Consider the following 15,748-nt stretch of genomic DNA (forward strand, 5'->3'; position numbering starts at 1 on the left):
TTTTTTCTCTAAAACACTTTATTAACAAAGGCTATATTTCGGGTCTTTTTTCAGCTTTAGAAGAATATGGTATACATGTACAATGGTTGAGGAGCCCTGACGACTTCCAGCCTTGCATTTATAGTCACGTCTCGTTCGTAAAATCGTGGGTAACTTTTCGGTGCTCCCAGGTGTGCAAACTGGGGTGATAAAAATGCCAAGACGAGACATTCCGATCTTTGTTTGCCATCTATCACCCTTCATGTATTGCCCTAATGAGCTTCTCATTTTCTTTTATCTCGGCAGACATGCATCTTCATGGCCTTGATGTTTATACCACTGTTTATGATGTGTATCGCCTATGCCTTAATCATCAGAGAACTATGGCGTGGCATGCACTATGAGAAGAGAAATACAAGAAGAGGTAAGAAACCATAAATAATAAGCTAGAGAGAAGGAAGATTCAATATTCCGTACCAATATACAAATTAAAGGAATATTATTTTTCAGGCGATAGTTTGTTGAAAGAGAAGAGTCTGTTTAGAAAAACAAATTGATGTGCCTTTCAATTACTAGTTTTTGGAAGAAAATGACGGACGGGTGTTGTGACGAAAATTGAATTGCGTATGCTCATCATAATCAATTGGACATGCGCAGATCGAGTTTTACAAGAATCTCCCATTCTGTTTGACTTCCGATGAGCTTTTCCTAGGTCGAGTCCCTACTGTCAGCATTGTTGACTTTGGGCTGCTTTCGATTTCCAACGTACCTTCTAAGACGCATTTATTTTGAGAGGAAAAAAAAAATTGTTATGCACTTGCACAAAAACAGTGACTTTAATATTTTGCCCAAGCGCGTAGGTTCGTCACCGAAATTGCTTTGAAAAATTATGACGCCTCAGTGGAGCCGAAATTTCGATGAGAGCCGAATTTTCGAAAATTTCATGAGAAGCTGCGTGGATTCATGACCGGACATGTGCAGGAAGAAGAAAAACAAGAAGAAAAATATGAAGAAGAAGAAAGAGAAACAGATGAAGAAGAGCAAAAAGAGGAAAAAGAAAGAGAAGAACAGGGGGAGGTACTGGTAAAAGATAAATTGGTACTCCTATGGAAAAAAAAGTATTAGAGATAGTAGCAGAAGCAGCACATAATGATTGCAATTTTAACAGTATACTCTAAATTGTAGCCCCCAAATCAGCCACACATTTCCAGCATACTCAATTATACGCTTACTTTTCACTTAATTACTTGTTTTTTAGTACACCTCTTCTGCCTCTCCTCGCCTCCACGATGGCAGTCATTGCCCGCGTCTTACTATTTCATGAGGTTTCAATTATCGTAACAGTAGAAGAACTTCATTCAGATGTTCGAGGCTATTTCTAACAGCGAATATATTGTTTATACCTCGTTCCCACTATCATCCGATTCTTTACCCGAAAGCCACGATTGGCCTTATGAAACTGATCGCAAAAAAATGAATAAATGAACCATTCAAAAATGTTCTACGATCAATACGCTTGTCACGAACTGATCTAATAACATCATTACGATTACCCCCACGATTAAGTGGAGCAAATCATGACAGTGGGAACTAAGTATTAACGAAAATCGTTGAGAGCACTCGCATCATGACTTGTCAACCTGCAATCAGGAAAATGTGAGTGAACTGCTGCAGTATCAGAATCGAAGATGAGCAATCTTGGCATGTATCCTGTCCAATGTATGGAGCGAAAACTAATTTCGAGTTATAGGAAAAGCCATAAAAATGGATGCTACCATATGATAAGACACCTTTAAAGTTGTGAACCTCACCCGGTGGTACAAAGAGCCAACACTTTTTAACTGATGGCGCCAGATAATGGACTTGAATACGTGAAGGCGCAATCGAGTTGCACACACCTCGAAAAGAAGGTACAATTTTGCACCATTAATACTACATTGACAGCTACTTTGGGGGTGCTTTGGGGGTGCAGTAGGGTGTAATAGTGCACCGAATGTGGCCTTTTTCTAAATGGTGCCACTTTACACCTTTGGAATACATTTTCGTTTGCGTTTAGAAATGCAAATTTGCACCTACATAAAGGGTACAACTTTTCATTTTGAAAGGGTATAAAATGTAGCTAAAATCACCCTTGAAGATGCACAAAACTTCTTAGAATAAAAAGTTGTACCAAAAAGGCGCTCACAGGGTTGCTGGTTGCACTAATATATTGCAGATCTTTAAATGGTGCAAAATTGTACATACTGTATTCTGCACATTATAAGGGTGCACGAATATAAGGTTTACTACCTTCTTAATGGTGCATAATGCCTTTTCCGATATTTGTTGCATTTTAAGGCTTTAAAAGACTAAATAATTTTCTCAGCGTTTTTACATACAGCACCTTTGCTTGGATATGTAGATTTATCATTTCACCATTTGAATACTCGATTTTCGAATTAAATAAACATTGACATCACAAGAGCAAGTTTTACTAAGATGCAATGCGTATCGTCACAAGGAAACCACAATTAAAATGACATCGTGGAATACAGATTCTTATTGAGGACATGGCATATAACACGAAGTGTATGAAATGTAAGCCCTATGTGTGGGCGTTATAGATTTACCTCAATTAAAAGAGGATTAAATAAAAACTCATGGTGTGGGTGTTGGTAACCTTTCAAAAATAGATCATCAAATCACCTCATCAGTAACCTACGCATCCACCCTCAACGAAAAAAAAAGAATCACAATTATAGTTTAACTCGTGATACGATCGCACAGTGTGACGAGGTATTCTTTCCAGCAGTGCAGGAGCTAAATATATGGAAAAATTAGTAAATGAATCAGTTTCAGTCGTGCCTAATAACAAAAAAAAGGTTAAATAATTTCAACATTTTCATGATCATTTCGTCCCCACAGAAAAGGAAGAAAACGGAACACCCCTCAATGACCTTAGCTCCAAGAAGAAGAAAGGTCGAAAGTCATCAATAGACGACAGTAGCGCCACGGAGAGCTTCCTGCGGAAATCCCGCGGTACGGGCGCGTCTTCAAAACGAGGGGAGAGCGCGCACGCAACGCCGAGGAGTACGTCATCGAACACGGCGAAGAAACGCGTTGTTAAGATGCTCCTCGTCCTCGTCATACTCTTCTTCGTGTGCTGGACACCAACATGGAGTATGAACATCTGGGCGACCTATGACCCCAAAACGGCTTACTCATCTGTTACAACTCTACAGGTATGTCTCGTTCTTTACCATCGATAAGGCACTGCGCGTGCGTGCGAACTGGTCAAATGTCGACTTTCAATGAGGACTCAAATTGATTTAATATATTGTAGGATAACTTGGTGAGGGATATATTTTAACTTGCTATGTCGACTTACTTCCGTTATCGCCATTTGCACTATACAGCCAATTAAAATATGTAAAATATTAAACTCTGCATTCCAATATTTCAACGCCAAAAAAAGTAATACAAAAGGAGAATTATTTAAACCTTACCTTATATTATTTAAAAAAAAATGATTGAGAGTCTGAAAAAAAAACAATTGAATCTTGGCTGCTTTAGTTTGTATTTGTTGTGCTAAGTAAGACGCGAGAAATAGTTGTCATTTTTGGCATTTGTAGGACTTTAATATTGTACCGCGAATGCTATTGAAAAAAAAATCTTAAAACATAATAACAATGGAATTTGTTTATATCTGTTACATTTTCAATCTGATTTCTTCTTTGTATTCCCCCTCAGATTACACTGATACGTCTACTGATGTACACTTCGGCCTGTGTGAACCCAATCGTCTATTGCTTTATGAATAAGAAATTCCGGCAGGGCTTCATCGAGGCATTTGGTTGTTGCTGCTGCTTCGTGGGCAAGAAGACAGACACCACGTCATTACCCAGCCAGACGAGTGTCAGACGGCATCCCATAACACGCCCTCATTCGACGAACTATACTAATGTATCCTCAGATTCATCTGTGTAGTATAAGTCTGATTGTATAATGATGACGGGTTCGCTCAAGAAGGTCGGAATTGCCAATCCGAAAGTTTAGCGACAGTGAACTTCTTGTGGGGAACTACCGCTAAGCATTCGGAATGGCAATTGCGAACTTTTTTAGGAAACCCAACGATAATATTTGTAAGGAGTAAGGAGACAAAAGTAGGACTTGAATAAGCAAGATGCAAACGCATTCAGGATTGAAGAATGGGCGTTTAATCTTATATCATGCCGGACATAACCGGACCACGTGACCTACCCCTCAAATAGGACCGTGCCTAAAATTCCTAAAATATATAGGTTGTACTCGTCGGACCCCGATTTACTAGTCTGAACAATCATGATCTAGTAAACACCAACTAAATTGATTCTAAACCGACCGATTGCCATCGGTCTAGAGTCGGTTTCACGGTGTGACTTTTGCATTACTTCCTCAGATAACAATGATGCAAATGAATTTAGGATCGATGAGCAGGGGATCGAGTTGGAACTCATTATTTTAAATCCAAACTAAGTGACCTTTCTACGATACCGGTAGCTGACAGCACCAAATCGATGTCCCCAAGGTCGGATCGATTAGACTGCTCTACGTTAAACATCTTGACTTTTTTGCAGATTACTTTCCACACAGACCTTGATCTTCCCAGATCAAATGACTTGTGAGACAGACACCTCGACCTTTCAACCTGAATTTGAAATTGAAAATACAACATGAAGACATACATGACTAGTCTTTTTTACAAGCTTTCTTTGATAAGTCGCCGTCCACTCTCTCATATAACTGTCTTGACCAGACCAAATGCACCGGACGCTTTCTATAGTATAATATATCTATACTCAGTGACACGGTACTTTATTTGTCATGCAAGACAACTTTGACTATACTCTTTCTTGTTACAAAAATGACCTGATGTGGGGACTCTCAATGCCACCGAAAACACGGAATGTTAATGAATTTTAGTCATTTCCAATCATGACCAAATGATAAGACTGATGATTTAGGACGGAACAATAAATATTAAAGCAGCGGGTTCTGTAATCATTGTTCTACCATCAATTTGAGTGGGAAGAAAAGCAGAGAACAAATTTTACCAGACCTTTCAAATTTGGGGGCTACAGACGAGACAAAATTGAAATCGGTCCAAAAAATAGGCCAAATTAATGGAAAATGTTGACGTTTTCATTTTTAACGGGATAGTTTAAAACGAATAAAATAGATTAACAACGAATCGCTGTTTCTTAAGAGCGCTGATCACGTTACTCATGATCACCTATCTCCATCCACTTGGACTTCTTCTAAACTACCATCACAAAGAACTGCATTTATTTGACACCAGACACCCTGAAAACAGTCTAGGCTTGCTTGGCCATTCGAAGTTTTTTGATCGATTTTTCTTTATACATGTAGCACGGATGCGTTGACTGATATCTACTGCCCGTCTTACTTTTTTATATAAATAAGGGGCAACGTACCATTAAAACTGATTATTCTAATATGAAGCTCTTGGAGACGTTGACATATAGACCGACATCCCGAGCAATGAAAGGAAGACCTTAACCATAAGTATGATTGATAGACACTTACACCTATTAAGTCAAGGACACCAACTGTCCCAAGCAGTGTGCCTACGCGAATACTACACTCGGACTGTAACTGGGTGCGGATGAGTCGGAAGCACCAATGAAACAACCGATGCTAACAGATACATAACTTATGACAATGAAATTCGAATTGGTAGATTCAAACTGATGTAGACACGACACCACCGCAGACCATCAAAACCCGAAGACTGTTGTACAGTGATGTTAGTTACAGTATGACACTGGCCTTTGGCCGTTGTGAAGGTAAACTTTTTATGGTCATGCCAATATTGCCAATACTTGTAAATACGGAGTTCTCAAATTGTACATGGACCATTCGATTCAAATAGGTACAGGGTCAAATTGTGACAAAGGGGATTAAACTGAGACTAGAAGAAACTGACTGCAAGGGGACAGTAACATTGCCAGGTTAGCAGACTTTTTAAAATAAATCAAATGACGACTACCCACCAATGACTACAAGACTGTACACACTGGAACCTTTTCATTGATAGCCATCGATCACAGACTAGCTGATACCTTTACACCCCCTCGACACGTCACTTAACCTACAATCAACGCCCACAAGGTAAACTCGAATCACCATTATCTAGGCAATATCAGAAGCCATGTAACTACTCGAATATAAATAGACTCGCCACCTTGCGTTATGCACGTGTATAGAACCTCGCCTCTTTATTTCATACAAATTATTATCTACAAATTTAACTTCGGAATCCTCCATCTATCAATTTCAAGAGTTCAGAGCTAATAGTGACCATTTCATCCAGGTACCCGATTTTGTATACTTCACGAAGATGCAAAACAGACTGCGTTATACAATTTGTTTTATGTAACAAAGTGGATTTTAGAGATTACCAATATCGCAACCTCGGATCCTCGGTGTATCTTGATGGATGGAAAGAAACGAAAATTTAGAATTGCTTTCCGTATTACATGATATTCATCTAGGCATTGTTTCATCAAGTGAATTATCAGTGATTTTCAATGACAAGTGATGTAAGCTACCATAAATCTTTGCATCTGATTGGCTGTGAGCAAATTTTGTCAGTGAAACCCACTGACAACATTATTTGTGAAATCCTCCCCAGAGCTGTAATGAACCTGACACTGAAATTCACAATAATCATTTACTCGGAGTGCGATTTATAAAAAAAAATTAACTAAAAAAAAACGTACCAGGGATTGATCCAGTTACCATAGCAACGCAATCTACTGACGTCAAATATTACAGATGATATAAGCGGTTAATGCCACAAATGTTGGTATACGGTAAACATAATAAAATATGAACGACAGAAGGTGCCTTGATGCTGTAAATCCTGACGTTTCCGGATTATTTTGGACCTATTATTTAAGACGGAGAATCTGTGATAGAATTCATACAAATCCTCCTGAATATTTGAGAGATCATTTTATTTTTTTCCGACGATTTGATGTCGATCTTCCCATTGATAAAACATCAACCATACTGTGGTCGACATCCATGGAATTGACGGCCAGTTATGATTTGCAAACTAAGAGATACTGTATGAATCAGAAGACGAAATCTTTGTTTATTGAAAAGAAACTGTTACTTTCAAGGAAAATGCATTATTATCTTGATCTCGAAGTTGATATGTTTTTCATAATTAATTTCAGTAAAACTGATACTATAGTTATTCAACAAATAAAGGTCAGAATACGTAATATATTGCACCGAATCACAGTTAGTGACAATTTTCAGACGATTAGGTGGTCGTTTCCGTCCAACCTTTTTCCAAACTTGGTCTCAGACAAGAAAATGATTGCATAGCCTTGGCGAAAAAGACATGCCATCGACTAATCAAATTGACTCTGTAGAGATTTAAACTACTAAGTATTTTCATTCAAAATTCTGTTTGTTAGCAAGATAGTTTGTTTCGGACTTTTAAATCGGAAGCATTATTCGAAGCCGGGCACATCCAATGCAACCAAATTCAGACAGTGAGGAGACCAATGATAAACATTAGTAAACCTTGATAAACCTGAATGAGACTTTCTTACTCAACACGCCAAAACAAATTTGATATTTTTACTTTCGGATACTGACGAAAAAAAGACGGGACTGGACCACAACACGTTACTTTATTTTGTTATTCTTTTAACTCAAGAGGCCTAACAGAAACGGACAAAAGACCGGCAACCGACCAAAGACCGAACGTGCATTTGATAAATTCCTTTTCCACAGGCAAAAACCTTGAGAAAAATATCAATGGCTCCGTAGAATGACCTTACATGTAGATTGACAGTTGGACCAATGAAAAATCAAGGATTAAACCAGTATCATGTTGACAACAGCATCCACCGTGACTTTTGATGTCTGACGATTCCCGGTTTCGTAAATTCCATACTAACTGATGAATGACTTCCTGAAGCATTTGATTTTGAGACGAACAACTTTGGGAAAGTGGTCTAAGAACTATTTGAATTCCTGACCGATCCGATGGATTTATTATTGCCGCAGCAATATTGTTATTAACGTGATTAAGGGTTCAGATTGATAGTGAGATATAATTTCAATTCTTTTGTTCGGTCTGGAATAGATTCCTTAGGATGGAGCCTATCAGCGAAAACGATAAACATCACGACCTAATTTAATACTTCTTTAGCACGCTCACTGTTTATGGTTTTATGACATTATTGCATTCGTTTCTCAAACTAGTACTCACCACGAGCTGATAAATGATTCAAAGACGGACTCAAAACTGCTTGAACAAGCATGACAAGTATAAGCGCAGTATCTGACTGACTTAGACATGGAGGGTACCTTTCTCGAGGCCATCAGGCTAGTTCTTATTACGACCAGAACAATGCTACCATACCCTATTAAACTAGGAAACTAATGACGTAAATCATCGAAGGAAGCGTTTGTTTCTGTAGACCAATCCCCGCTTCAAAATTTATTTGGTTACTGAATAGATTTTACCCTTTGGCAACTGAATGTGATGCGAACTTACTACAGGGATAATCCACTCGGTAATTACAACAAGTAAATAACGTGTTGTTTCATCAAAAACTTGCTTTTATTTTCCGTATGATTTTATCCTAAAATCCTATTTGTATTCAACTGATCGTAAAAGGGGTAGGTCTATACGGACGGAGCGGACGTTTATGAAGACCGTTAACTAATCATTCCTGTCATAATTAACGTCTCTCTCTCACCTCAAATTGTCCACATAGAGTTTTAGGTAGTGGCGCTTTTACTGGAACCCTCTTTCTTCACCCAGTATCTTTGACATGACGTTTACCTATTGACTGGCTATCTTGCGGTGGCATGCTGGCTCAGTAGCCACGATACCGGTAATGCATTTGATAATATGAATGTAGAATCAAGAGTTTTTTCTTTTCTACTTTTTCATGATCAGATCCGTGTTCTTTTTGAGTGACCAGCTGATAAAATATTACTTGACAAACTTGAAGATCGGGTGTACCGTGAGGATCGATTCATTAAACAAATAGAAAGTGACTTTCTTTCACTATAAGCCACTGCGAATATAATGCATCTGATTGCCAGGGGGCAAATCAGTGAAATTCATTGACTAAATATTTGTATGACCCCCCCCCCTTCGGATGTCGATCAACTACATATCGTAAATGTTTTTATTTTAAAAGACCCCCAAAACTAAGACAAAAATTTACTTAACCACCATTCCTGTAAACGGGACCATAATGTTATTGCCAAGAATTATGACACATTACATGCAGTATCTTCCACCGAAGGCGACTCATATAATATAATACAAACAAGCCCGTCGGATATCTTTGCATCCCATAGTACAGGATGTCCTATTTGAACCTATATGTTGTACTTACGACGTAACCATGGTGACAAATAACGGAATACCTCTACAAGAGACCGACGCTGACGTATATCCCTTTCAAGGTTTTATAAGAGGGGGTAAAAGTGCCTATTTTGTCTCTTCCATTGACTTGACTCAATGTTGTGTTAAACATGATACGAAAAAATCAATGAAACTAAAGTGGACAGATATAATATTTGGACTCCAAGCCCATTTATAAAGGTAAAAGACATTAATCTCATTCCTGAGTGCGGACTACATCAATTTCTGTTTATTTTCTTATTTTTCTTAATTGTCTTATAATCGAATTGTGTATCATTATGTACAAAGAGAATATAAAATGCATGCCTGTACATTTTTGTATTTAATATATTCAGAGAAGTTATGTACGTTTTACTGTATATAATCTTTGTACAAAATAGTCTTTATCATCGTCAAAGTGAATTATATCATTATAAATTATTTAGAAAAGAGAGAGAAAGGGGCTAGATTTTTATCAAACATTTCAAAGTATGCATGGTTCGTTTTAGTTTAAACAATTTAACTTTTTTATCATGAGATTAGTATGGACAAAATGTGAATGCTTTTAGAGCGCCTTAATTGTTAGTAAAAACGATTTTTGAACGTATAATTTTGGCACGACTCCAACAATAATCTTATTTATTTGTATCATTGTATTAACCATTTTAGAAGTTTTAAGTTGATATAAGGCACCGTTGCATGCTGCACATATTATTTATGCTTTCTTTTCATTTATTCGATCAAGTTCTAGCGATTATTTTCCTTTCAGAAGTTTCAGATCGCCAATTTGGCTTCTGCTTTAGGAGTTGAGGAATAAATTTGAGCATTGGTTGCATTGTATATCAAAGACCGATTCTGATTGGCTCCTGATCAGTCTTTTCAAAACAAAATGCCCATGCAACAATGATCTAGATTGGACGTTGTCTTTAACGATTGGTCGTAAACCAATGTACAACGGGTCGTGATCGGGCCTTCGACCGGGTCGGAGTGAGTTTTGTTTATTCTCAAATAAAATCCTATTAAAAGTTGCGACATATCATTATCTGAGAAAAATTTCCATATTCTTTGTTTTAAAAAGAACATAAAAACCGCACAAAACGGGAAAGCTATAAAAGGACAAAATATACATATGACACAACCGAAGCGTTGGCCTCAATCTTTTCTTTGTAAATTCCTTACATCTAGAAGCTTCTCGATTTTCCCTATCCTAAAATGGTTAATTTTCTTTTGTAAATTGATTATTTTCGCACCACCTTTCATTTCGACCCCCAAAAGCAATTACAAATTTAAAAAGAGCAGTCAAACTTGTGTAAATATTACTTTCCCTGACCAATATATATACAGAGATGGCCGGGGAGATCTGCTCTACGACTAATCGTTCATTCGCAACAATTCAACAAAATTACCACTCCGGGCCTGGTGAGGGCAGTATAACGATTTGAGTAGGATAAACATTGATCCCCAGGCGTTTGTTGATTTTTTTAATACTTGAAGATATTATACAAGCTCACTAAGGTGATTAAAAAGTATCGATTAGTGATATCGATTACAATTAACCAAACCGGTAATACGAAACGCCATGTTACATATTTATAGCAGAAAATCATAATGAAATTAAAAAAAACAAAAAAACGTTTAAATGAAACCAAGCTTTTGGAGATCTGAAATTCTGACAGGAATATATTACATTTCGTCCATCCATTTTAACAACAGGGTGCACTGAAAATATTATGATGAAATATTGTCTGTAAAATAGATTGAAATTAGTTGAATATACATGTAAAATTATATGGAACGTATGTAGCAAGTTATCAAAAAGGTGGTTTATAATGTCATTTTTTCGATTATTTTTCTAACTTCCTCACTCTTCGAGAAAATTACAATATAGTTTCTTTTACTGATGCTGAATGATTGTCTATAATTTTTGAGTTAAAGATAAATTAATGAAAATATTTTTAGCGAAAAATCTAAAGAAGATGATGTCACATCCTATCTTATTAGACCGCAGTGTAGGGTTTATGTAATTCAACATTTACAACTATTCTTCATAAGTTTTTGCAGCTCTTCTTATAAAATTGTGATAGCAGTGAATTTACTTAAAAGTCTTTAAAAATGCGTTAGAATGCATTTGTATATCTGAATGTTGTCGATGGACACAGGCAAAGAGCAAAGTGTTATGGGAGAACAATCAGTCTGGCATGGGGTCGATGTTAATTCATTATTTCACACAAATTCATTATACAATGACCTGCCTTAAATTAGTATTCGTTATGATAACGATGATAAGTGATACTGGGTCAGGGTGAAATCAGTATTTTTATAGTAATGAATGATAGACAGATATTGCATTTCACCGAATTGAAAATGTTTATTATATTTATTTGTTTGCATACAAACATGCGTCACACAATGTCAGTAATGAGATCGTGGCGTTGTGGCATATTTTCGCATCACGTCCATAATCTTAGCATAAAAGTTACCTTCATTCACAAGCTACAATTCCATTCAATGCACTTCGCTCCGCTGCAAATTTGATAAACGTGTGTGTTGTTGAAAGGCAAAGAAATGTATATTCTTTTATAAATTGATTATTTTTTCTTTCGATTCTTGACCAAGTATTCAAATAATAACGTCAATTCGTTGACATTACACATGTTTGACTGACAAGTACGTTAAACGTTAAAAATATTGCTTTAAATTTGGACGTAATTAGCGTGATTTATAGACAACGATTTTATGACCTTTATTTCTTTAATAAAACTTTTTTGTTGAGGGAGAAAATCTTGATTCTTTAATCACTTTAAGTGTATATCTCTTTAGATTAATGTGTTGAGTTTCCTAAAGCTTTTGAAGTGAAAAAGATGTATGGGAAGTAGTGTGGTTATTTATCGGTAAATACAGAAAGTTAACAGTGTAGTTCTTAAGTAAATGTTGTCATTGTTGTGTTCTCTCTATAATCTTAGAAAATGCATTTCCCTTTGTCACAATTGAATAAAAGCGACAATTCTAATTTCATTTCATGTAAAGGAGAACAAAATATGACTGCCAACACTTAATTGCATAAAAAGCTAACAACTTGTTTGAAGCCACAATATCAATTACAACACTAAAGATAATTTGATTGAAATGTACATTCATCTAGGATTTTTTAATTGTGATAAATAACTAACAGTTAAAAGTAAGTTGAAGTTCACAATTTCATCATACTCAATACATTGAGGACTGCATGAGGAGCCAAAAGTATACAAATGAAACAAGCATCACTTTTGACAGAAGGCCCCCAAAATAAAAAGCTTTGTTTGGTGTTGTATGATGAAATCTAGAGCTACATAAATGAACATTGAATAAATTAACCATGTCAAATAGAGCATGGTCAATTATTCACCAGGCACTAAATGGCTTTTCATCCCAATTCAGCAGCTGCAATGCTACACAATTGCCCCCCTCCCCCCCCCCCCCTCCTTCGGTCAGGTTCTTCTAACACTCGATTCTTACTCTTTCTTCCTCCTTCGTTTTTGATGTTTATTACTTTTTTGTGACTTGATATTTTAAAGCGTGTACTTGACATGACTATGATGCTTCACTGAACGTTTTGTAATAAAAGCTACCTATCTCAATATTGTGTCACATTTTAGTTTTGTTGTTATTGTATTTGGAAAACTTCAGTCAAGCGAAATGAATTACCCTCACATGCCGAACATAATTTTGTCCTATTTACACGAGTTTTGGTGAATTTCTTAATTGTTGCGAAATTAGGTTCTGAATCATGAAAATGTGGCCGTAAATTCGGCATAAAAGGCGGATACCCTCCACTTTCTCAAATTATGTACCGTAAAGTCAATAAAAACAACTATTTACATGTCATAAATTGTGTACACGCTTAAAATGTTGGGCAACAAACCGTCCAGTCTCTACGATGTTGGGTAATGTATGTTGGTAAAAACATATATATATTCTGGGCAATTATCATTCAATTGAGCAAATTTTATTACCAAATTGTTAATTTCTATTACCCAATTCGGACAGATTTTAACCAATAGTTGTATGGACAGTATGTTGCCCAGGGTTGATTAAAAGTTGGGGATTTTTTGCTCAACTATTTTAAAAGTGCACATGGGACAATAATGTTTGGCAAGTGAGGGTAGATTGAATTGAATTGAACTGAATTCATTTCCATTAAAAACAAATAACAAGACATATAAAATATTACATGTGAGATTGACAAATGAAAACAGGAGGCTGCCACAAGGGGTCCTCATATATGAAATCATACATCATGATAGTAAGCTGTATGTCGGATAAAATCGAGAATCGCGTGGGGATGCGCAGAATTGTTAAGTCAAATAAAGGGGGAAGTTGAAGAGTGTGTGGGATGGTACGTTTGTGTGTGGGGGTGTACGGGTGCGTGCACATGCACGTGCGTAGGATTTTGAATGTGTATTTCTGTGTGTGTGTGTGTGTGCCTGTTTATGTGAAGGCGGGTGGGTGGTGTCGTGGGTGTGCGTGAGGGTGTGTGTACTAGACTAGAAGAGAGAGAAAAAAAACGTAATTGGGAAAGAGAAAGACAGACAGGGATAGATAGAGGGAGAGGGGAGAGATGACTGTGTGTGAGGAAAGGAGAAAGAAGTGAGTCTAGGACAAGAAGGGATAAAGAGAAAGGGGCAAATATTGCCAGGTAAAAGGGGGCCAAAAGAGAGCGGAAAGTCAGATAAGTGAAGCCAGTATAAGAAATAGTAGAAGAGGATGATGATGATGATGGTGGTGGTGATGATGATGGTGGTGGTGGTGATGATGATGATGATGGTGGAGGTGGTGGTGGTGATGGTGGTGATGATGATGATGATGATGAGGATGATGGTGATGACGATGAAGCAGAAGAGGAAGAGGAAGGAGAAGAAGAAGAGGCAGAAGAAAGGGATGAAGAAGAAAAAGAAGAAGAAGAAATTGAAAATGAAAAAAGGAGGGAGAAATTAAAAAAAAACAGAAGATGAAGAAGGACGAAAAGGATGGGGAGAAAGGGAAAATGAATTAAAAGAAAAGAATAATAAAAGAGAAGAAAAAGGATCAGTAAGAATGAGAACAAAAAGAAGAACAAAAGGGGAAAAGGATGAACAATAAGGGAAATAAGAAGGGAGGGAAGAAGATAAAGATATTTGAAAAAAGAAGAACTGAAGATAAAGAGAAGGAAGATGAAAAGAAAAAAGTTAGAAGGGAATGCAGTTATCATGTTATGAAGATTACAAGAGCTAGAAGACAGGTTAAAGCCTACCCCCCCCCCTCCCGGGAAAAGTAATTGAAGCCCCTTCTCAAGCACTGAAAAGGCAAAAAATTCAGAATAATCCTTGTCTGTAAAGCCCTAAGTTTTTAACAAAGTTTTTAACAAACTTTACGAAATATATCTTAACTGAGAGCGGGGAGAGGTTCATGTGTATAACCCCAGAAGTTATATTTTTATATTTTGATGAATAATATAGTTTCCTCAAGACAAAAACACATAAAATGTGTTTTCTTTTATTTTCCCAGGAGCAGGTCATTATATTTTCTATAAATATGCAATAAAGTGCATCCATATAGGAAAATCTAGTTTCTATAACAAATTTACTGTCAACCAATCAGATTTAAGTATTTCAGTAGCTTTTAACTGTTATTTCAAATTTGTTATAGCAACTTTTATGAAACGGGCACGAGCACTAAAAAAATCTAGTAACTTACCATTTCATTGCATTTGAAGTTTCACTATTATATTATGTTGTAACCCGCCAAAAATGATGATGAAATCAATTGTATACGTAAAGTGAATTTCAACTCGAAAGGAATGGAACTAACAATAAAATGCTGTCTATTCTCTGACTGTGAGCTACATTCTTAATGTAGCTTCTTGTCGAATTTTAACTTGTTGGAAACTACAATTTGAGGTGATGACTGACTCAGACTGATTGTTAGTTTTGTGACGATGCAAAATCTTCCATATGCGCTAGGTTCTTTCCTAGTCCCAGTCACAAGAGCAGTAGATAACTTTCCATGTTCATCTTCCAAAGTTTAACGATCATCACTTACTACAACAGCATGAAACATGTCATGTATTTCTTCAAATTCTGGGTCATTTACAATGTCAAATCCGAATTTTGCTTTCACATCTTTACAATCCACATCGCAGCATTATCGTTAGAGCTTAAACAGTATACTGCAACGTATTTCCCCCATTTCATCTAACAGATCTCCCCATAAAATGATCAAAGAAACTTACTAAATTCAGTTGCTGTGTAAGCTCACACGACTCAGCTATGTGAATCGACTCACTGAGCAGCCATTTTGACGAACACACTTTTGTTTAAATCTCGCGCT

At 36.7% G+C, this 15,748-nt stretch overlaps 1 protein-coding gene across 1 annotated transcript in view; it reads left to right on the plus strand.

The window, feature by feature from the left end:
• LOC129261332 (cholecystokinin receptor type A-like) overlaps window positions 1-13,018 on the plus strand; it is a 36,822-nt gene extending 23,804 nt beyond the window's left edge. The window contains exons 3-6 of the mRNA XM_054899399.2: window positions 286-403; window positions 2,884-3,200; window positions 3,709-3,921; window positions 10,748-13,018. Coding sequence (XP_054755374.2) covers window positions 286-403; window positions 2,884-3,200; window positions 3,709-3,921; window positions 10,748-10,837 — 738 coding nt within the window. The 3' untranslated portion in view covers window positions 10,838-13,018. The remainder of the gene's footprint in view (window positions 1-285; window positions 404-2,883; window positions 3,201-3,708; window positions 3,922-10,747) is intronic.
• The last annotated feature ends 2,730 nt before the right edge of the window (window positions 13,019-15,748 follow it).

This window comes from Lytechinus pictus, chromosome 5, assembly GCF_037042905.1.
Source record: "Lytechinus pictus isolate F3 Inbred chromosome 5, Lp3.0, whole genome shotgun sequence".
NCBI lineage: Eukaryota > Metazoa > Echinodermata > Echinoidea > Temnopleuroida > Toxopneustidae > Lytechinus > Lytechinus pictus.